The sequence below is a fragment of the Budorcas taxicolor genome, chromosome 12 (genome assembly GCF_023091745.1).
Source record: "Budorcas taxicolor isolate Tak-1 chromosome 12, Takin1.1, whole genome shotgun sequence".
NCBI lineage: Eukaryota > Metazoa > Chordata > Mammalia > Artiodactyla > Bovidae > Budorcas > Budorcas taxicolor.
Window position 1 is genome coordinate 70,238,965 of NC_068921.1, and position 24,358 is coordinate 70,263,322.

The 24,358-nt window shown below is 39.5% G+C and overlaps 1 protein-coding gene across 1 annotated transcript in view; it reads left to right on the top strand.

The window, feature by feature from the left end:
- The window catches only part of LOC128057589 (ATP-binding cassette sub-family C member 4-like), a 172,878-nt gene that overhangs the window by 72,219 nt on the left and 76,301 nt on the right, over nt 1–24,358 (top strand). Inside the window, 2 exon segments of the mRNA XM_052650037.1 lie at nt 8,654–8,800; nt 12,570–12,649. Coding sequence (XP_052505997.1) covers nt 8,654–8,800; nt 12,570–12,649 — 227 coding nt within the window.

A 24,358-nucleotide genomic window follows, 5' to 3' on the forward strand; every position in this document is an offset into this window, starting at 1 on the left:
GACCTTGCTTCTATCACCAGACACATCCACAGCTGGGTACTGTTTTTGCTTTGGCTCCATCCTTTCATTCTTTCTGGAGTTATTTCTCCACTGATCTCCAGTAGCATATTGGGCACCTACTTACCTGGGGAGTTCCTCTTTCAGTATCCTCTCATTTTGCCTTTTCACACTGTTCATGGGGTTCTCAAGGCAAGAATTCTGAAGTGGTTTGCCATTCCCTTCTCCAGTGGACCACATTCTGTCAGACCTCTCCACCATGACCCGCCAGTCTTGGGTGGCCCCACGGGCATGGCTTAGTTTCATGGCAAATTTGGAAAACTCAGCAGTGGCCACAGGGCTGAAAAAGGTCAATTTTCATTCCAGTCCCAAAGAAAGGCAATGCCAAAGAATGCTCAAACTACCGCACAATTGCACTCATCTCACACGCTAGTAAAGTAATGCTCAAAATTCTCCAAGCCAGGCTTCAGCAATACGTGAACCATGAACTTCCAGATGTTCAAGCTGGTTTTGGAAAAGGCTAAGGAACCAAACATCAAATTGCCAACATCTGCTGGATCATCGAAAAAGCAAGAGAGTTCCAGAAAAACATCTATTTCAGCTTTATTGACTGTGCCAAAGCTTTTGACTGTGTGGATCACAATAAACTGTGGAAAATTCTGAAAGAGATGGGAATACCAGACCACCTGACCTGCCTCGTAAGAAACCTATATGCAGGTCAGGAATCAACAGTTAGAACTGGACATAGAACAGACTGGTTCCAAATAGGAAAAGGAAAACATCAAGGCTGTATCTTGTCACCCTGCTTATTTAACTTTTATGCAGAGTACATCATGAGAAATGCTGGGCTGGAAGAAGCACAAGCTGGAATCAAGATCACCAGAAGAAATATCAATAACCTCAAATATGCAGATGATACCACCCTTATGGCAGAAAGTGAGGAGGAACTAAAAACCCTTTGAGGAAAGTGAAAGAGGGGAGTGAAAAAGTTGGCCTAAAGCTCAACTTTCAGAAAATGAAGATTATGGCATCTGGTCCCATCACTTCATGGAAAATGGATGGGGAAACAGTGGAAACTGTGTCAGACTTTATTTTTGGGGGCTCCAAAATCACTGCAGATGGTGACTGCAGCCATGAAATTAAAAGATGTTTACTCCTTGGAAGAAAAGTTATGGCCAACCTAGATAGCATATTGAAAAGCAGAGATGTTACTTTGCCAACAAAGGTCCATCTAGTCAAGGCTATGGTTTTTCCTGTGGTCATGTATGGATGTGAGAGTTGGACTGTGAAGAAACCTGAGTGCTGAAGAATTGATGCTTTTGAACTGTGGTGTTGGAGAAGACTCTTGAGAGTCCCTTGGACTGCAAGGAGATCCAACCAGTCCATTCTAAAGGAGATCAGCCCTGGGATTTCTTTGGAAGGAATGATGCCAAAGCTGAAACTCCAGTACTTTGGCCACCTCATGTGAAGAGTTGACTCATTGCAAAAGACTCTGATGCTGGGAGGGATTGGGGGCAGGAGGAGAAGGGGACGACAGAGAATGAGATGGCTGGATGGTATCACTGACTCGATGGACCTGAGTCTGAGTGAGCTCCGGGAGTTGGTGATGGATAGGGAGGCCTGGCGTGGTGAGATTCATGTGGTTTCAAAGAGTTGGACAAGACTGAGTGACTGAACTGAATTGACTGAACTGATCTGATGAACACTGGAGTGCATGCATCATTTTCAGTTATGGTTTTTCTCAGGATATGTGCTCAGTAGTGGGATTGCTGGGTCATATGGTGGTTCTATTTTTTATTTTTTAAGGAACCTCTATCCTGTTCTCCAAAGTGACTGTAGCAATTTACATTCCTAGTAACAGTGCAAGAAGGTTCCCTTTTTGCACACCTTCTCTAGCACTTATTGTTTGTATATTTTTTGATGATGGACATTTTGCCTGGTGTGAGATAATACTTTATCAGACTTCTGGTCTGCATTTCTCTAATAACGATATTGAGCATCTTTTCATGTGCCTCTTGGCCATCTATATGTCTTCTTTGGAGAAAGATCTATATAGATATTCTGTCCATTCTTTTGATTGCGTTGTTTGTTTGTTTTAATACTAAGCTGCATGAGCTGTTTGTATATTGTAGAGATTAATCCCTGGTCAGTTACTTATTTTGTAATTATTTTCTCCCATTCTCAGGACTGTCTTTTCATCTCATTTATGGTACATATATACACTGGGTTGGGGGGTAGCTCAAATGGTAATTAATCTGCCTGCAATGTGGGAGACCTAGGTTTGATCCCTGGGTCAGGAAGAACCTCTGGATAAGGGTATGGCAACCCACTCCAGTATTCATGCTTATAGAATTCCATGTACAGAGAAGCCTGGCAGGCTGCAGTCCATGGGGTTGCAAAGAATCAGACATGACTGAGCAAATAACACACATATACACTGGAATATTATTTATCCATAGAAAGGAATGAAATTGGGTCATTTGTTGAGACATGGATGGACCTAGAGTCTGCCATACAAAGTAAAGTCAGAAAGAGATAAACAGAAAAAAAATACTTGAATTAATGCATATATGTGGAATCTAGCCTCTTTGTGGATCACTGCCTTATCTTGGTGAAGGGCCTTGTGTAACTCAATGAAGCTATGAGCTGTGCCATGTAGGGCCACCTAAGACAGACAGGTCATAGTGCAGAGTTATGACAAAATGTGATCCACTGGAGGAGGGAATGGCAAACCACTCCAGTGTATTAGCCACGAGAAACCAATGAACTGCATAAAAAGGCAAAAAGATAAGACACCAAAAGATTAGCCACAGGTCAGAAGGTGTCCAATATGCTACTGGAGAAGAGCAGAAGACAACTACTAATACCTTCAAACAGAATGAAGTGGCTGGGTCAAAGTGGAAATGACGCTCAGTTGTGGATGTGTCTGGTGGTGAAAGTAAAATCTGAGGCTATAAATAACAGTATTGCATAGGAGCCTGGAATGTTAGGTCCATGAATCCAGGTAAATTGTATGTGGTCAAGCAGGAGATGGTAAGAGTAAACATCAACATCTTAGGAATCAGTGAACTAAAATGGATGGGAATGGGTAAATTTAATTCAGATAACCATTATATCTACTACTGTTGGCAAGAATCATTTCAAAGAAATGGAATAGCTTTCATAATCAACAAGAGTCCAAAGTACAGTTCTTGGGTGCAACCTTAAAAACAACAGAATGATCTTGATTCATTTCCAAGGCAAACCATTCAACATTTCAGTAATCCAAGTCTATGCCCCAACCACTGATCCTGAAGCAGCTGAAGTTGACCAGTCCTAAGAACACCTAGAAGACCTCCTAGAATGAAATGCAGAGTTCCAGAGAATAGCAAGGAGAGACTGGAAGGACTTCAATGGACAATACAAAGAAATAGAGGAAAACAACAGAAAGGGTAAGGCTAGAGATCTCTTCAAGAACATTGAAAATATCAAAGGAACATTTCACCTGATAATGGGCACAATAAAGGACAGAAACAGTAAAGACCTAATTGAAGCAGAAGAGACCAAGAAGAGATGGAAATAATACACAGAAGAACTGTACAATAAAGATATTAATGACCTGGATAAGCACAGTGATGTAGCCTCTCACTCAGAACCAGACATTCTGGAGTGTGGAGTCAAGTGAGTCTTAGGAAGCACTACTGCCTATAAAGCTAGTGAAGGTGATAGAATTCCAGCAGATTTATTTAAAATCCTAAAAGATGATGCTATTAAAGTGCTGCACTCAATATGTCAGCAAATTTGGAAAACCCAGTGCCGGGAGCCAGCGTGAGGAATCCTGCCCGTGACAAGGTCATGCGGAAGGAAGCCTGACAAACGCAAGGATGTGATCAAGCTTCAGGGGTTTCCCCTGCAATTTTCTGAGCATGTACCCCCGAAACCAAAAATCTGCCAGCTTTCGTACTCTGCTCTTCTGATATTCTCTGGAAAAAGTCAAATCAGGGCTTTAGTCTTTTGCATTTGAAAGGGATGTTTCAGTTAAACCCCCTCTGATAGCTCTCTAGTTTGCCTAACAGGTTCCCCAGACCTCTTACAGCTTGTGAATTGCTTACAGCCCCCAACCACGAGAGGCACAAAGCTTAAACGCATCTTAAAGATACAGAGCCTTTTCTAAAGAGTTAAAAATTATATTGGTAGAGGGTTTTCACTGTTGACTCAATGATTGCTGTCAGGCCTCCATATTCTTTATCTTTTAAGCACCTGGGAGGATGTTAATCAATGTAAACAGGATATGGAAAAAGATATATAGTAGTTCTGATGTTAGCAACACTAGACTTCTGAGTTAATTACTTTTCTTTTGTTATATATCACTGCACTCCTCTTGTGTCCTTGCTATGTAAAAATGTAACTTTATTTAGTGCTTTCTGAGAGTGGCACCAGACTTTGGGAAGATCAACACAAATAAGTCTTCTGGTTGACAAACTCTTATCAGAAAAAAGGCTATAAAATGTTAACTGGCCCTTTTTGGCCAGAAGATGATGTAAATCACCTAAGACTTGTGTATACAATTAGGTATGCAGAGAAAAAAGCCTGGTTTTGGTAAGAGTCTGTGCTGCTAACACTGCATAATTTTGTATTACCCATTGATCTCTATGTACAAAAAAAGGTATAAAAGGCCTTTCTAGACAATAGGGACTGGAGCCAGTTGCTGGACTGGTTTCCCCCGTGTCTCCTCTTTACTCTAATTTCAGGCTGAATTCCTATCTGGAGTGGGGTGGCTCACTAAGTCTACTTACTTGCCCTGGCTTTTAAGACCCACGCGAAAGGGAGCCTAAGGCGGGGCACCCTTTGATATTCATGTGGGCTCCGGTGGCCCAACATAGATGGTGCAAGCTCCTTGTCTGGAACTTTATTGGCCTTCCCCGTAAGCCAAGTTATTCAGCCTTCTTTCTCCACTTAATTTTCCTAGTATACTATTGTTTCTTAATCTAATCTTATATTAATAAATAAATAAGTTTTCCTCGCCAATGCCATCCATGCTTCGAATTCCCTAGATCCACCGGGGCTGGACCCTGGCAACCCAGCAGTGGCCACAGGACCAGAAATGGTCAATCTTCATCCCAATTCCCAAGAAGGGCAATACTAAAGAATGTTCAATACACCATACAATTGCACTCATCTCCCATGCTACTAATGTTATGCTCAAAATCATTCAAGCTAGTTTTCAGCATTATGTGAATTGAGAACTTCCAGATGTTCAACCTGCATTTAGAAAAGGCAGCAGAACCAGAGATCAAATTGTCAACATTTTCTGGATCATAGAGAAAGCAAGGAAATTCCAGAACAACATCTACCTCTGTTTCATTGGCTAAGCTAAAGCCTTTGACTGTGTGGATCATAACAAACTGAACAAGTCTTAAAGAGATAGGAATACCAGACCATCTTCCCTGTCTCCTGAGAAACCTGTACGTGGGTCAAGAAGCAACAGTTAGCACCCTGTATGGAACAACTGATTGATTCAGGATGGAGAAAGAAGTATGAAAAGGCTGTTTGTCACCTCATTTATTTAACTTATACACAGAGCACATTATGTGAAATGCTGGGCTGGATGGCTGATAAGCTGGAATCAAGATTTCTGAAGAATATCAACCTCAGGTATGTGGGTGATAGCACTCTAATGGCAGAAAGCAAAAAGGAACTAAGGAGCCTTTTGATGAGGGTGAAGAAGGAAGGTGAAAAAGCCAACTTAAATTTGAATATTAAAAACAAAACAAAACTAAGATCATGGCATCCAGTCCCATCACTTCATGGCAAACAGAAGGGGAAAATGTGGGAGAAGTAACAGATTTCCAGTGACAGATTTCCTCTTCTTGGGGTCTAAAGTCAATGTGGATGGTGACTGCAGCCATGAAATTAGAAGACAATTGCTTCTTGGTAGGAAAGCAATGATAAACCTAGATAGTGTATTGAAAAGCAGAGACGTCACTTTGCCAACAAAGGTCCATATACTCAAAGCTATCTTTCCAGTAATCATGTACAGATGTGAGAGCTGGACAGTAAAGAAGGCTGAGCACTGAAGAATTGATGCTTTAGAACTGTGATGTTGGAGAAGACTCTTGGGAGTCCCTGAAGATAAAATCAGTCAGTCTTAAAGGAAATCAACCCTGAATACTCATTGGAAGGACTGAGGCTGAAGCTCAAGCTCCAGTACTTCGCCCTCCTGATGCAAACAGCTGACTCACTGGAAAAGACCCTGATGTTGGGAAAGGTTGAAGGCAGAAGGAGAAGAGGGTTACAGAGGATGAGCTGGTTGGATGGCATCACTGGTTCATGAACTTTGGCAAACTCTGGGAGATGGTGAGGGAAATGGAAGCCTGGCATGATGCAATCCATGGGGTTTTGAAGAGTTGGACAGGACTTGGCAACTAAACAACAACATGGAATCTAGGAAAAGTGGTATAGATGAACCTATTTGCAGGGGATGACTAGAGTCATAGTTGTAAAGAATAGATATTTGGACACAGAGTGGGAATGGGGAAGTGAGGGAAATAAATTGAAAGATTAGGATTGACATATACACACTACCATGTGTAAAACAGATAGCTAGTGGGAAGCTGCTGTATAGCACAGGTGCTCAGCTCGGTGCTTTGCAATGACCTAGAGGGGAAGGATGGGGGGAAGGGAAGTCCAAGAGGAAAGGGATATATGTATATGTATAGCTGATTTACTTTGTTGAACAACAGAAACTAACACAACATTGAAAAGCAACTATACCCTAGTAAAATTAAAAACAAAACAAAACAAAACAAAAAAACTAAAATTGAAATATCCTCACAGGAAATGCTTGTACAAGCTTTCTACAAAGAGTAAGTTATGTAAAAATCCACTCATTGAAATTTGGTATTTATTTTATTGATCACTTGATAAGAAACTCGAATCTACCAGCTGTTCACCTTCTGAATTGGTGGACAATGAGTGCTTAAAGAAGAAGAAAGAGATTCTGTTACACATTCATATAAGATGGTGGGCTAAGGCAAATTCCTGTTGATGGAATTCAGGAATTTGAGCAGCTTTCAGAAATTAAATAACACTGATGTGGTAGCTGAACGGAAAAAAAGGACTATATATTGCCAAAGTTATCCCCACTCTGTATAGCATTGTGAGTTAAAGAGATGTTTGGAGGGCTATTTTAATTTTTATATGCATAGTAGTACTCATTTATGTCATTGATAAGACATAAATTTAAATGATTATATTTATTTACAAATGCTTTGGGGTTCTGTAAAACAGTGAGAGATTAGTTTAGATTATCTTGTTTAGATTATCTCATGTCAAAATATAATTTGTAGTTTCTTGCAGTACAATAATTTAAGAGATTGTCCACTTGCAACTTAACATGGTCTTTCATACTCTTTATAGCTACTTGGACATAGAAGTAACTAGTTTATTTTTATTATTTTAAATTTTTATTAATTTTTATTATAGTTGCTTTCCAATGTTGTGTTAGTTTCTGTTGTTCAGCTAAGTGAACCATTGAACATATATATCTTTGGATTTCCTTTCCATTTAAGTCACCACAGAGCATTAAGTAGAGTTCCCTGTGCTATACAGTAGGTTCTTAAAAGTCTACTTTACATGGAAGTAAATTTCCTTGTAAATTACAAGGAAATGGTATATCATGTCTCCTTTTCCCTGTTAATTCATGTGCTGGTAGCAAAGCATTGGAAAAGGAAATGGCAATCCACTCCAGTGTTCTTGCCTGGAGAATTCCATGGTTAGAGGAGCCTGGGGGCTACAGTCCATGGGGTTGCAAAGAGTATGAGCAACTAACGACTGAGCAACTAACACTTTCACTTTCACCAAAGCATACCTTATTTTTAGATTATGGGACATGTTTTAAATAATGAGATTTGAAATGTGGAGAAAGAAAGATCAGCTACTTGTATAATTATCTGTCTTATAAGTTTTATTAGAACTTGTAATTGAATTAGGCAAGCCTAGAGTGAAACTGTTCAGTTCAATTCAGTCGCTCAGTCGTGTCCGACTCTTTGTGACCCCAGGAATTGCAGCACGCCAGGCCTCCCTGTCCATCATCAACTCCTGGAGTTCACTCAAACTCATGTCCATCGAGTCAGTGATGGCAGTTTACACTTATTTTTCTCCCCTGTGTTATTTCTATTTAGTGAGAGGAAAACTGATTTTTATACTTTTCTTTATAAATGTGGTTTTTTGAAAGCATTAAACTCTTAGAAAATCTACTTTCTTTTTTAATTTAAATTTATTTATTTTAATTGGAATCACTTCTAATGAGGTGGATGAAACTGGAGCTGATTACACAGAGTGAAGTAAGCCAGAAAGAAAAATACCAATACAGTATACTAACGCATATATATGGAGTTTATAAAGATGGTAACAATAACCCTGTATGCGAGACAGCAAAAGAGATACAGATGTATAGAACAGGCTTTTGGACTCTGTGGGAGAGGGAGAGGGTGAGAATCTACTTTATATATATATATATATCAGTTTTTTATTCTGTATTCTATATATGTAAACCTCTATACAAATTTGATTTATAGAATGAAATACACAGTATATTTTTAAACTGCCTGCCATGCTTTAGCATGGTTGAGGATAAGACCGAGATTTTGTGCTGAGTCATGTTTCTTTATTGCAGGGTTAACTGTGTCTACTGTCCTTTTTGGCATCACACGGTCTCTGTTGATATTCTACATCCTTGTTAATTCTTCACGAACTTTGCACAACAAAATGTTGGAGACCGTTTTAAGAGCTCCTGTATTGTTCTTCAATATAAATCCAATAGGTAAGTCAGACACCAAATTTTTTAGTGAATATGTCTTGTTAACACATTAAGTGCCTAGTTACATTTTCATATTTGAAAATGGAAGATATGCTTGGAAGAAAATCACTGTGTATGTTTATTCATTTTCTACAAAAGCTTCACTGATAATTTTTCCTGCCAGAGAAAATCTGAATATAGGAGCATATAAGCTTTTATTCCAATTTATACATGTCTGCAGCAATACATGAATGTTTACTTTGCAGGATGATTTAGGTGTCCATTTGTTATGTGGCATATGAAACACCTACAGATGATGCAAATATGTTGAAATGTTTTTGACTAGTTGTTGAAACGTTGGCTGTGTTACACAGTGTTACGCTAACTAGGAAGGACCTTCTTCCAGGAACATCTCTACAGGATACAGGCTGTGTGTTTCTTTCTTTCTTTGCCCATCCATTTCTGGAACCACAGAGCTCTGACATGTGCCCATATTTTGAGTTTTACCTAAACGGTAATGTAAGATTAATTAAAATACAAGATCAGTGAAATGTAAACATCCTCTTCAATAAAATCAATCCTCTAGTTTTACAATGGACTTTTGGTTACATTTAAGAAGTCTTGTGGTTTATAGCAGGTGGACCTTCAGTGTGAAGAGTGTCCCTGACAACTCCCAGTGGTTGTTTCCTCCTCCCTGAGGCCTTTGACCTGTCTTGCTTCTGAAGGTGGCCTCCTGACCTGGGTTCCTCTGAAGAGTTAGTTCATCAGCACACATGCCACTCTGTTCAGTTGGTTAGACTTGTGCTGAGGCCCAGGGTGGCTTTGTTTTTGCCGGTCATATAGGACCTGTTGAGGCAGGGATGTGACTGGAGAGAGGACAGCAGTAGCCTTGACCTGGCCACCAACTAGCTGTGTGATCAAGGCCAAAGTAGATGCATACTACTGGGGAGGCAAACCTCCAGGCAGGATGTTGTCATGGTTATAAGTATGGACCCTGGAGCCAACTTCCTGGGTTCAATCCTGGTGCTAGTTACTAACAATAGTAGCCAGTTATAGTTATGTTAGGACTTATATGCTAGTTATTTAATTTCTCCGTGTTTCAATTTTCTTACCAATAAAATGAGGATACTATTTACACACTTACCAATATCTTGATGTTGTGGGCATTAAGCAGGTTAATACATTCACAGCACTTAGGAAAGGGTCAGTGCCTAATTAACCTCAGTGAGGATGACAGCATGGTGTCTGGGAACTTCTCTCCTGTGAAATGGGAATGACCACTACCCTTCCTGTTCCACAAGACTGTTGTGAGGATTAAAGAAGACTGTTTAGTGCCACATCTTGTGCAGATTTATTCAACACATGTTCTTTAGTCCAGGTAATGTGAGGAGCACAGGATGGTAAACTGCAGAGGCCCACGCAATCTCATCTTATTATGAAGCTGAAGTGAGGAAGTGATTGGAAGAGTCTTTGCTATTACAGCTGTGAAGTCTACTTTTCCTGTTAAAGTGAAAACTACAGTCATAAATTTAGGAGCATCAAGTGGGACTGAATTTCTGTTATCACAGCCTCTGAGAGGTTGTGACCACTATTAACCAGGCTCTTGATGACCTATAGACTTCTCTAGATGCTGATTTATTATTCAAGGGTTTGGAAACAAGTTTAAATCTTTAAGATCACTAATCCTAGAGCAGCAGGCACACATGGTGTATATCTTGTCTCCCTCTCCTGTGTCTATTATCAGAACTTCATTCCTTCAAGAAAATAGAAGCACAAATAAGTACTGCAAAGATAGGTCCAAAGGTTTAGGGGCATCAGTTATTTACTCTTTTAGTGGTATATATATATTAAATTGAACTCTTCTCTGTGTTTATTTTCAAAAGTAGAATTTTTAATAGATGATTTATGGTGGTCTTTGTTTCTGGTATGTGATGGCATGAAGAGAAAAACCACATATAGTGGTATTATTTGCTACCAAGTTCAAGCTTGCTCTGCTTGCCTCACAATGCCAGTGAGTCTTACAGACGACGTGTTAAGGCAAAGGATAATGACTTTATTTGGAAACCTGGCAGACTGAGAAGATGACAGACTAATGTCTCAAAGTAACCATCTTGTTGGGGTCTGAATACCTGGTTCTTTTACAGAACATAGGGGAGAGGAGGCGAGGAAGTGAAGTCAAAAGGCCATTTATCTTGCACAATAAGAGGGTATTTTTTCTGTAGCCATTCACAGCTGGTGAGGGTCAGATTGTCTCCCTGTGAGCTGATAAAAGCCACTTTGGTTTAATATTCAGGCAGGAGGGCAGGGGTCCCTGACAAAAGCATTGAATAGCAATGGTCAAAGAAACAGATCCAGCATGGAGTCAGTATTGGCTCCTCCCTGCTACAGTTCCTTTGGTGTGCACCTCCCCTGTCTGGGCCAGTATCCTGTTCTTTCTCATCCTGAGTCTCCTCAGGGTGCACCACCCTTGCAGGGGTGGCTGCAGAGTCCTGATGGCTGCTGAATCCTTTGTTTACTGATGTGACAGGTGACATTTTTAGTTTGCACCAGATATTTACCAAAAATTCCCATATTCTATTCTGCAGCCTTAAGGATATACTATTATTGTGGATTCTAAGAAGGGAAGTAAAATCGATGATAAGTGATTCTTGGTCATTTAGTAATATTTCAGTTTTCCTGCCTACATCCCTCTGGTCTTCTTAGATGCTTATTCATAAGTCTGTACTTGTCATACCTGGTATACTTATGAAAATAATGGCTTATTACCCCAGTAGTAAACTTACAACTTGGAAATGGCCACAAGCCATAATTTCCCAAAATGTGAGCTGCTGTGAGCCATCTGGAGGGGAAGAAAAATTGCAGAGAAGTTACAATTATGTTTATTTAAAAAGTATCACTTGGCAAAATTAATCTTGATAATTAAAGCAAGATTGATGTAACAATTAGGATTAACTTAGGTATTTTGTAACTATTTGTTTACCGATTTAGCACTTGGAGTAAGTCTTAGATGGCATGAATCTAAAGAGAGGGAACATTCTCAAATCCACCAACCCTTCCTGTTACTGCCACAAGATTTCCCCATTCTTTTAGAAATCAGGACTCAATTTCAATTCCCCACCCACTGCCATTTGGTGATATTTTTGTTTCTCTTTAAGTGTCATCCTATTTTGTTTTTCTCTTTACCACTGACATTGGCTTATTTCATATGAATTTGTAATAAATTTATTGTTGTGTTACCACTAAGTCATGTCTGACTCTTTTGTAGTCCCAGGGACTGTAGCCTGCCAGGCTGCTCTGTCCATGGGATTTCTCAGGCAAGAATACTGGAGTGGGTTGTCATTTCCAACTCCAAGGGATCGTCCTGACCCAGGAATTGAACCCCTATCTCTTATGTCTCCTGCATTAGTAGGTGGATTCTTTAGCATGAGCCCCTCGGGAAGCCCAATATATTAAATATTTAATACATGTACTTTTTAAAAAAGATTCATTTATTTGTTTTTAGTTGCATGGGTCTTTGTTGCTGCACATTGTGGTGGCTTTTTCTGCTACAGGTCTCAGGCTCTAGGCACATGGGCTTCAGTAGTTCTGGTGCACAGGCTTAGTTGCTCTGTAGCATGTGGAATCTTCCTGCACCAGGGATCAAACCCATGTCCCCTGCACTGGGGAGACTGTATCACCAGGATAGTCCCTAAATACATATACTTCAAAAATATTGTTTTGATTTGTTCATGAATCATTTCTCTTAAAGCTCCTATCTGAGGAAATGAGTAATTTTTGTATCCTATTCTTGCAGGAAGAATTTTAAATCGTTTCTTCAGAGACATTGGGGATATGGATGACTTGCTGCCCCTGATATTTCAAGATTTCATCCAGGTAGTGTACCAGTCCTGCCAGAGTTTTCACAGGGAAGAGCAGAGTGCCTGTTTCTCAAGGATTTTTCACAGGGACTGGAGGCGGGCCTTTCAGCCTGGTGATGTGTCCTGTTATCTTCCGTAAGAGGCTGTGTTTCTGAGAGAGAGGTGTGGCTGTGATTGGGAGGCTGAGTTAACATGAGTAACCCCTGGTGCAGGAGTGGCTACACAGTCACATCAAGATTGGCCTGAAGCAGGAACATGCTGGGTAAATGGTTCTCCCTCTGCCTTCCAGGTGTCTGGTGTGGACTCCCTTTACTGTGAACACATCTCATAACAGAGAGACAATAAACTCTCATGGAAAGATAACCTAGATTAACTAAATTATGCATTGTATTGGGCTTCCCAAGTGGCTCAGTGGTAAAGAATTTACCTGACCATGCAAGAGGTGCAAGAGATGAGGGTTCCATTCCTGGGTTGGGAAGATGCCCTGGAGAATGGAATGGCGACCCACTTTAGTATTCTTGCCTAGAAAATTTCACAGACAGATGAGTCTGGTGTCCATGGGGCTGCAAAGAGTCAGGCACAACTGAGCATGAGGATGATGCATTATATTCCCACAGAGGACAATTATTTGCTGCACCATTTTATTTGGATAAAGCCAGGTGTGGTTACTTACAAGTAAAGGATTGGTTAAAAATAAGGTGAAAATAATACTTTAACAAGTACAATGTTATTTAGTTGCTAAATTGTGTCTGACTCTTTTGTGACACCATGGACTGCAGCCCATCAAACTTCTCCATCCAAGGGATTTCTTAGAGACAAATACTGTAGTGCATTGCCATTTGCTTTTCCAGGGAATATTCCTGACCCAGAGATCAGACTTGTGTCTCCTGCGTCTCCTGCAATGTAGGCAGATTCTTACCACTGAGCCACCTGGGAAGTCCAACAAGTTTAATAGAGAGCATCTTTGAAGATATGAAGGCTTTTAAGCCAGTAATTCTATTATGGGATCAAAGTCATCTCAGAAAATGTCTTTTGTTTTCGTAGATACTTTTTCTTTGGCTCAGATGTTAAAGCGTCTGCCTGCAATGCAGGAGACCCGGGTTTGATCTGTGAGTGAGAAGGAAATGGCAACCCACTCCAGTATTCTTGCCTGGAGAATCCCATGGAGGAAGGAGCCTGGTGGGCTTCAGTCCACCGGGTTGCAAAGAGTTGGACACAACTGAGCGACTTCACTTTCACTTTCTTTTCACAGGCTGATTGCTTTGTCTTAAGGTGTCTTATTGACAAATTCAGACTTAAATCAAAGGAAGTAGGGAAAACCACTAGACCATTCAGCTATGACCTAAATCAAATCCGTTATGATTATACAGTGGAAATGAGAAATAGATTTAAGGGACTAGATCTGATGGACAGAGTGCCTGATGAAATATGGATGGAGGTTCGTGTCTTTGTATAGGAGTTAGGAGTCAAGACCATCCCCAAGAAAAAGAATTGCAAAAAAAGCAAAATGACTGTGGAGGCCTTACAAATAGCTGTGAAAAGAAGAGAAGTGAAAAGCAAAGGAGAAAAGGAAAGATATAAGCATCTGAATGCAGAGTTCCAAAGAATAGCAAGGAGAGATAAGAAAGCCTTCCTCAGTGATCAGTGCAAAGAAATAGAGGAAAACAATAGAATGGGAAAGCAAAGGTGTTGAAAACTTTCTAAAGTGGTTACATGTATGCATCCCTTTGGGGTTACCACAGACTGAATCTTCCCATGTACAGATAATATGATTTCAGTTTAGATTTACTACCTTACAATGCATTGTTGTATAAAATACATCTTGTTTGTGCTTTACATGAAATATTTTCTTAAAAGGCTTTGTGTACAATTAAAATGTGTATATTTTCCTACAGATCTCCATTGTGACTTTCAGAGATATAGCCTTAAAAACAAATTGGCCCTGAGAAATTTATTCAGTGTTTTTCCAGGTGACCTCTATACATTGAGGTTATTAGGTCTCCACTAGACCCAATGGCACCCCACTCCAGTACTCTTGCCTAGAAAATCCCATGGATGGAGGAGCCTGGTAGGCTGCAGTCCATGGGGTCGCTAAGAGTTGGACACAACTGAGCGACTTCACTTTCACTTTTCACTTTCATGCATTGGAGAAGGAAATGGCAACCCACTCCAGTGTTCTTGCCTGGAGAATCCCAGGGACGGGGGACCCTGGTGGGCTGTCATCTCTGGGGTTGCACAAAGTCGGACATGACTGAAGCGACTTAGCAGCAGCAGAGATCTCTTCAAGAAAATTAGAGATACCAAGGGAATATTTCATGCAAAGATGGGCTTGTTAAAGGACAGAAATGGTATGTACCTAAGAGAAGCAGAAGATATTAAGAGGTGGCAAGAATACACAGAAGAACTGTACAAAAAAGATCTTCACGACCAAGATAATCACGATGGTGTGATCACTCACCTAGAGCCAGACATCCTGGAATGTGAAGTCAAGTGGGCCTTAGGAAGCATCACTACGAACAAAGCTAGTGGAGGTGAAGGAATTCCAGTGGAGCTCTTTCAGATCCTAAAAGATGATGCTGTGAAAGTGCTGCACTCAATATGCCAGCAAATTTGGAAAACTCAGCAGTGGCCACAGGACTGGAAAAGGTCAGTTTTCGTTCCAATCCCAAAGAAAGGCAATGCCAAACAATGCTCAATCTACCACACAATTACACTCATCTCACACGCTAGTAAAGTAATGCTCAAAACTCTCCAAGCCAGGCTTCAACAGTATGTGAACCATGAACTTCTAGATGTTCAAGCTGGTTTTAGAAAAGGCAGAGGGACCAGAGGTCAAATTGCCAACATCCGCTGCATCATCGAAAAAGCAACAGAGTTCCAGAAAGACATCTATTTCTGCTTTATTGACTATGCCAAAGCCTTTGACTGTGTGGATCACAATAAACTGTGGAAAATTCTGAAAGAGATGGGAATACCAGACCACCTGACCTGCCTCTTGAGGAACCTGTATGCAGGTCAGGAAGCAACAGTTAGAACTGGACATGGAACAATAGACTGGTTCCAAATATAAAAGGGGGTACGTCAAGGCTGTATATTGTCACCCTGCTTATTTAACTTATATGCAGAGTACATCATGAGAAATGCTGGGCTGGAGGAAGCACAAGCTGGAATCAAGATTGCCAGGAGAAATATCAATAACCTCAGATATGCAGATGACACCACTTTTAAATGGCAGAAAATGAAGCGGAACTAAAAAGCCTCTTGATGAAAGTGAAAGAGGAGAGTGAAAAAGTTGCCTTAAAGCTCACCATTCAGAAAATGAAGATCATGCCATTCAGTCCCATCACTTCATGGGAAATAGATGAGGAAACAGTGGCAGACTTTATTTTTCTGGGCTCCAAAATCACTGCAGATGCTGAGTGCAGCCATGAAATTAAAAGACGTTTACTCCTTGGAAGGAAATTTATGACCAACCTAGACAGCGTATTAAGAAGAAGAGACATTACTTTGTCAATAAAGGTCCTCTAGTCAAGGCCACGGTTTTTTCAGTAGTCATGTGCAGACGTGAGAGTTGGACTATGAAGAAAGCTGAGTGCCATATGTGCGTGGATTTATCTCTGGGCTTTCTATTTTGTTCCATTGATCTACATTTCTGTCTTTGTGCCAGTACCATACTGTCTTGATGACTGTGGCTTTGTAGTAGAGCCTGAAGTCACGGAGGTTGATTCCTCCAGTTCCATTCTTCTTTCTCAAGATTGCTTTGGCTATTTGAGGTTTTTTGTATTTCCATACAAATCTTGAAATTATTTGTTCTAGTTCTGTGAAAAATACCGCTGGTAGCTTGATAGGGATTGCATTGAATCTATAGATTGCTTTGGGTAGTGTACTCATTTTCACTATATTGATTCTTCTGATCCATGAACATGGTATATTTCTCCATCTATTAGTGTCCTCTTTGATTTCTTTCATCAGTGTTTTATAGTTTTCTATATATAGGTCTTTAGTTTCTTTAGGTAGATATATTCCTAAGTATTTTATTCTTTTTGTTGCACAGGATACAGGATGCTTGGGGCTGGTGCACGGGGATGATCCAGAGAGATGATATGGGGTGGGAGGTGGGAGGGGGGTTCATGTTTGGGAACTCATGTACACCCGTGGTGTATTCATGCCAATGTATGGCAAAACCAATACAGTATTGTAAAGTAAAATATAGTAAAAATAAAAATTGAAAAGAAAGAAATAAAAAATAAATAGAAGAAACATTAAGAATCCAAAATAAATAAATGAATAAATAAATTTGAGGTCAGATAAAAAAAAAAAAAAAGAAAGCTGAGCGTCAAAGAATTGATGCTTTTGATCTGTGGTGTTGGAGACGACTCTTGAGAGACCCTTGGACTGCAAGAAGATCCAACCAGTACATCCTAAAGGAAATCAGTCCTGACTATTCATTGGAAGGACTGGTGTCGAAGCTGAAACTACAATACTTTGGCCACCTGATGCAAAGATCTGACTCCTGGTCCAGGAGGTGGGCAGAGCTTCTAGGAGGTAAACTTTGTTCCCGGATGAGAGGGAAAGGCCGCTGTGGATGGTTGGGCAGAAAGTGTTGGTGGAAGCCAAGTTCCTGTGTGGGACCCAGTCTTTTTCTCTATCATCAGCTGAGGAGGGGCTGGGGGAGAAAAGAGGCTGGAAAGTCCTTGTTCAGCTTTGTAAGCGTACCTGTGTTCAAACTCATTTTTGATGATTTTGCTTATCCTTGTATTTGATAAACCTTAGAAGATTCTTGATCATTTTTATTTTTATTACTTCTAAAGTGTTTATTCCATATACTTTCCATCATCTAATTTATTCTCACTCCCTTAAATGAAATTTCAGACCATTTATTTAATATTTTGTGATAGTGATGCCAAATGTGGCTAAGGAAAACCCTGGATTCTGAGTAGTGGTCCACACTGCAGGACAGTTCACCCCCTCAAGTGATATCACTCAGAGATCACATCCCAACAGAGAGATGATCATGAGTTTGTGCACCATTCTGTGCACTGACTCTCACAGCTACCAGCCTGTTCAGTCACATTATATGTGTTTGGGCAAATTGGAGCTGTTCACCATTTCAAAGGATGAAGGATAGCAGCATAAAAAAGTCAGTTTATGTGGTGTGATTGCACCTGATAATCATTTATGGTGCCAACAGCTTTAAAGTGTGGCAGTGCAGATCCCTCTAGTCTCCCTTTCCAAGCCCCCGTCCCAGCTCTCCCTCTTACCATCTCCACCCCACAAACCCTCATTCTCCTTTCTGTAAAATGGAGAAAATAACACCCACTTCCTAAGAATGTTGGAAGGATAAAGGGAAATTAATTTTAATACTATTTTTGCATAACATCTAAATGCATGTTGAGCACTAAGTAACTGTTTTAAAAATACCATATGTGTTTTAGGTAAGAGAAGTCGTTTGATGACTGTGGTATTTGTTGTTGTTCAGTTGCTAAGTCATGCTTTACTCTTTGTGATCCCATGAACTGCAGCACACCAGGCCTTCTTGTCCCTCACTGTCTCCTGAAGTTTGCCCAAGTTCATGTCCATTGAATCAGTGATGCCATCCAGCCATCTCATTTTCTGCCACCCTCTTCTCCTTTTGCCTTTGGCAAAGTGGCATTATGTTGCTTTAAAGTTATTGTCAGAGACAGTCTCAAGGCCCATAAATATCTCATGAATTTGTACCACAGAGATTCTAGATTTGTAATCCTTGAAGATTTTGATGGACACTTTCTTTTTTTTAATATAAATTTATTTATTTTCATTGGAGGTTAATCACTTTATAATATTGTATTGGTTTTGTCATACATCAACATGAAAACATGTATAATATCATATATGAAATGAATCGCCAGTCCAGGTTCGATGCATGATACTAGACATTTTCTTATATAGACTCACAAAATAAAAGTCAGTTGTTTCAAGATAGACCACTGAGCATTAAATATTTCAGAGTCATGTAATTTTCATACAATTTGCCAAAGTCCCAAATAACACTGAGTAAGAAGTCTCAATTATCTACAATTCTTGTCATTGAAATCATCACCTCCAAGGTGTCTTCTTACTGTTAAAACAAGTGAAAATGAAGGTGAGATGAGGAAGTTAGGTTTAGGCATATTAATTTTCCAAAAAAAAAGTTTGAGACTGCTCTGAGCATGTGAACTTACACAGCTACTCTCAGCAAAATACTGTAATTTATTGAGGAAAACTAAGTTGCAAAATGCTTATTCCCACACACTCCTCATTCAGGGGAAAAAAAAAATCAGAAGCTTGGCAGAGCTGAACTAGTCTTCACGTCCTTTCATGGTCACAAAGGGCTAATCCTGAGGGGACTTGAGTCACCAGTGGCAGTTGTGGTGGGACCACCAGGGACTATGTCATTCCCTCCTCAGCACACACAGAGCACACTGACTGCAGTTTTATGAAGTGAAAATGCCCAAGAAAAAGAAAATGTGAAGGAAGTGTCCTCAGTCATTTCTTTTCATAGAGGGGAGCCCAAAAGAACAGACCACTGCATCTGGATATTGAGAAGAAAGCCTGAGACTCAGTGTAATAGGTTATTATGAGTCACTTGCTTTTATAAAAGCAAAGAGTGGAAATGCCTTTACTTGTCTCAGCACCACTGACCCTTGCATTTTGTTGTGTAGAGATGTCAGGGAAAGTATGTAGAGAGTATTCAGCCTCTCCCACTGAATAATGAGTTAGTCATTTTGAGATTTCTGTGATATGTTGATCCCTTCTCCAACCCCTTCTTCAAATGTCCCTTGGGGATGTTTATTTTTAAGATATATTTAATATTAGTCTTTTGTGGATATTTTCTTCCAGTCAGTGGCTTGCCATTTATATCCTTAGTGGAGATAAAGGTTTAATTTTGATGAAGTCTAATGTTTACCTTTTTTTTTCATATTTAATGTTTTTGTATCCTGACATGTTTACATATCCTTAGGAATGTGAAGATACTTTTCTATGTTCTACCTTTTTAGATATTGATGCATCTTGCACTAATTTTTATATGTGAAAGAGTAATTAGTGGGTTAGTTTTATTTTTTCCAATTATTCTGGACAAGTTTGTTAAAGACTTTTATGCATTGGATTAAGGAAATCTGCATCTGTATAATTTATGTTGTTCCTCAGTAGTTGCAGTTTATGCCAATATTTTGATCCTTATACCAAAACTGCATTCTTAGTTACTGTACATTTTAATAAGAGATGAAACCCATAGTTAAATTGTCTAACTTTGTGCTTCTTTGTCAAGGTTGCTTTGATCATTCTGGATTCTTTACTTTTATGTGTAAATTTTAGAAGCCTTTCAATTTGTTTTTAAATAAAAGCCTGAAAATTTTATTAATATTTCCTTTTAGCTATAGAATATTTGAGAAGTCTGAGTCTTAACAATGTTGGATCTGCAATTACTAATATGTGTCTCTCTGCTTATTTAGGTCTTCTTTAATTTTAGAAATATTTTGTAATTTTTGGTATAGACATCTTACACTTCTCTGGTTAAATTTATTTATGCATATTTGCCTTTTCATAGTATTATTGGATTGTTTTCTTAAAATTATTTGTTCATTTATTTTGGATGCACTGGGCCTTCTTTGCTATGTGTGGGCTTTCTCTAGTTGTGGTGAGAGGGGGTGACTAGTTGCTGTGGGTGGACTTCTCATTTTGGTGGCTTTTCCTATTGCAGAGCATGGGCTCTAGGGCACATGGGTTTCAGTATTTGTGGCACATGGGCTTGGTAGGTGAAGCTGTCTGGTTCTAGAGCCTGGGCTCGGTAGTTGTGACACATGGGCTTAGCTGCTCTGCACATGTGGATTCTTCCCAAACCAGGGATCGAACCTGTGTTGCCTGCATTGGCAGGTGGATTCTTAACCACTTGGACCACTAGGGAAGTCTTGTTTCTGATACCATTATTCACTTGCTTGTTGCTAGTCTATAGAAATGTTGATTTATTTGTGAATTAACTTTGCATTGCCTGGAGTCAATAGCGGTATGTTTTTTTTATTTTTATTTTTTAATTCTGTAGGATTTTGTCCATATGCAATCATGTCAGCTGTAAATAATGACAGTTTTATATCTTCATTTCCAATATTTATGATTTTTATTTCCTTTTCTTGACTTGTGGCTAGAATTTCCAGTTAGTGTTAAAGAGAATTGGTTAGATTAGATAACCTTGTATTCTTAGGGCAAAAATCTTTCAGTAATTTTTTATTACAAATAATATCAATTGCAATTTTTTAGGTAGATATCTGTTATCAGATTGAAAATGTTTCTTTTAATTCCTCAATTGCTAAGAATTTTAATTTTTAAAAAAATGAAGACTAGGTATTGAATTTTATTTTTATTTTACTTTACAATACTGTATTGGTTTTGCCATACATCAACATGAATCTGCCACGGGTATATATGAGTTCCCAATCCTGAACCCCTCTCCCACCTCCCTCCCCATACCATCTCTCTGGGTCATCCCAGCGCACCAGCCCCAAGCATCCTGTATCCTGCGTCAAACCTAGACTGGCGATTTGTTTCTTACATGATAGTATACATGTTTCAATGCCATTCTCCCAAATCATCCCACCCTCTCCCTCTCCCACAGAGTCCAAAAGTCCGTTCTATACATCTGTGTCTCTTTTGCTGTCTCACATACAGGGTTACCATTACCATCTTTCTAAATTCCATAAATATGTGTTAGTGTACTGTATTGGTGTTTTTCTTTCTGGCTTACTTCACTCTGTATAATCGGCTCCAGTTTCATCCACCTCATTAGAACTGATTCAAATGTATTTTAATGGCTGAGTAATATTCCATTGTGTATATGCGCCACAGCTTTCTTATCCATTCATCTGCTGATGGACATCTAGGTTGCTTCCATGTCCTGGCTATTATAAACAGTGCTGCAATGAACATTGGGGTATAAGTGCCTATTTCAATTCTGGTTTCCTCCAAGTGTATGCCCAGCAGTGGGACTGCTGGGTCATAAGGCAGTTCTATTTCCAGTTTGCCATCCAACCATCTCATCCTCTGCCATCTCCTTCTCCTCCTGCCCTCAATCTTTCCCAGCATCGGGGTCTTTTCCAATGAGTCCGTTCTTTGCATCAAGTGGCCAAAGTAGTGGAGTTTCAGCTTCAGCATCAGTCCTGCCAATGAATATTCAGAACTGTTTTCCTTTAGGATGGACTGGTTGGATCTCCTTGCAGTCTAAGGGACTCTCAAGAGTCTTCTCAACATCACAGTTCAAAAGTGTCAATTCTTATGTATCCTCATGAAAATACAAGGGAAATATTTCCATTTTTAATGGTCAGTTTAATGTCAGCTTGACCAGACTACATTCCTCAGTTATTCAGTCAAAAGGTGATCTGTGTGTTGCTCTGTAGGTATTTTGTAGATGTGATTGAAGTCCGTGATCAGTTGATTTTGAGTAGGGACAAAGCCTCCCTGAAGTAAAAAGAAATTCTGCTTGTGGTGAACAGCATCAGCTCCTGCCCAAGGGTTCCGGCCTGTCCTTTGTAACAGGAGAAACTGAGGATTTTAGACTTGCCCAGTTAAGTTAGATTGTGGAATATTATCTTTTTTTATATGGCTAGATTCAGTTCATTGTTATGTTGTTTAATATTCCAAGACAGTTTGGTTTTCAATTTTTCTTTCTTTTAATGTCTTTATCTGGTTTTTATGTCATGATAATGCTGGACCCTGGAAAAGTACCCTAGAAAAGTTTGGTAAAACTTTTCTGCACAATGTTTTTGTGAAGCCCTTTGGACTTACAGTCTTTTCTTTGAGAAATTTAAAAATTATGTATTCAGTGACTTCCCTGATAGTCCAGTGGTCATGACTTGGTGCCTTCAATGCTGTGGGCCTGGGTTCAATTGCTGGTAGGAAAACTAAGATCCCACAAGCTACATGGAATGGCCAAAACAATAAAATTAAGTAAAATTTTAAAAAGTATTAAAATTCTTAAATCAATATGCAGTTATTCAGATTTTCTATGTCATTATGCTAGTTTTTATGTCATTTTAAAAGACATTTGTCCTTTTCATTAAAATTTTAAAATTTATCTGCACAATGTTTATTATATTCTCTTTGTAATGCTTATGGTGTCTTCTGTATTAAAATGAAAGCTAAAGTGTTAGTTCCTCAGTCATGTCCTACTCTTTGTAACCCCATGCACTGTACCTGTCAGTCTCCTCTGTCCATGGGATTCTCCAGGCAAGAATACTGGTGTAGGTTGTCACCTCCTTTTCCAGGAGATCTTCCCAACCCAGGGCTCAAACGTGGATCTCCCCTATTGCAGGCAGATTTTTTACAGCCTGAGCCACCAGGAAATCCCAATCTTTCGTGTTATCCTCTTTTAATGTGTGTGAATTGTAAATTTTCTCTTTTTTTTTCTTTCTTTTGGATTTTTAGTGATTTCAAAGAACCACGCTTTGTGTTTGTTGATTTTGCTGCTTAGAATTTAGTTTTCTCTTTCATTCAGGTCTTTTGTCATTTAGTTGTTCAATTGTGCCTGACTTTTTGTGATCTCATGGACTGCAGCACACCAGGCTTGCCTGTCCTTCACTATCTCCCAGAGTTTCTTCAAACTCAGGTCCATTAAGTTGATGATGCCATCCAACCATCTCATCCTGAGTTGCTCCCTTCTCCTCCTGCCCTCAGTCTTTCCCAGCATCAGGGTCTTTTTCAGTGAGTCAGCACTTCACATCAGGTGGCCAAATATTGGAGCTTCAGCATCCAATCTTTCCAGTGAATAATCAGTGTTGATTTCCTTTGGAATTGACTGGTTTGATCTTGCTGTCCCAGGGGCTCTCAAGAGTCTATTTTTTCTTATTTTCATTCTTCTACATACTTTAATATGCTGTTTTTTTCCCTTTATTTATAAGATGAATTTCAAAGCCCTTGACTTTTAGCTTTTTTAAAGACTTTTTTCTTTTTTAAAATTTATTTTAATTTTATTGGAATATGGTTGATTTACAGTGGTGTGTTTATTTCAGATGTACAGCAAAGTGATTAGGTTATACATGTACATATATTCATTCTTTTTTAGATTCTTTTCTCATATAGGTTATCACAGAATGTTGAGTACATTTCCCTGTGATATACTTTTATAATGTCCTTCTTTTTAAGGTGTACCTTGTTAAATTAGCAAATAAGAGGACTCCAGAGTTAAATTTTGTATTAACGTTGAACCCTGACAAAAGTGAAAAGGAAACCATTGATCAATGAGATACACTAAACATGAAGGAAGAGACACACCATGTTTCCCTAAAACTTCCTATTGTGCTGGTTAGCAAACTGTGAACCAAACCCCACCATTCGCTCTCCAGTGGAGTTAGCTGTGACTCTCAGGTGGGAGCAAATTTGTGTGTGTGTGTGTGTGTGTGTGTGTGTGTGTGTGTGTGTGTGTAATAAAACCTTTAGAGACATCCTTTTTGCATTGCCTAGAATTTAGGACCATGAAATCTGAAAGACCAAACCTAACTTCAGAAGTTCTGAGAGCAATAGTAATGGGTTTTCAGTGGTTACCTAAGGAAAAAGCATTGGCACAGATTCCATGGAGCCCTTCATTTTGATCTTATCTCTGCCTCCCAGGTTACCTACTGGGCTGGGTTAGTCATAAAAGGCCCTCACCTGGAGTGGTTTAGTCGCTCAGTCTTATCTGACTCTTTTTGACCCCAGGGACTCTAGCCTGCCAGGTTCT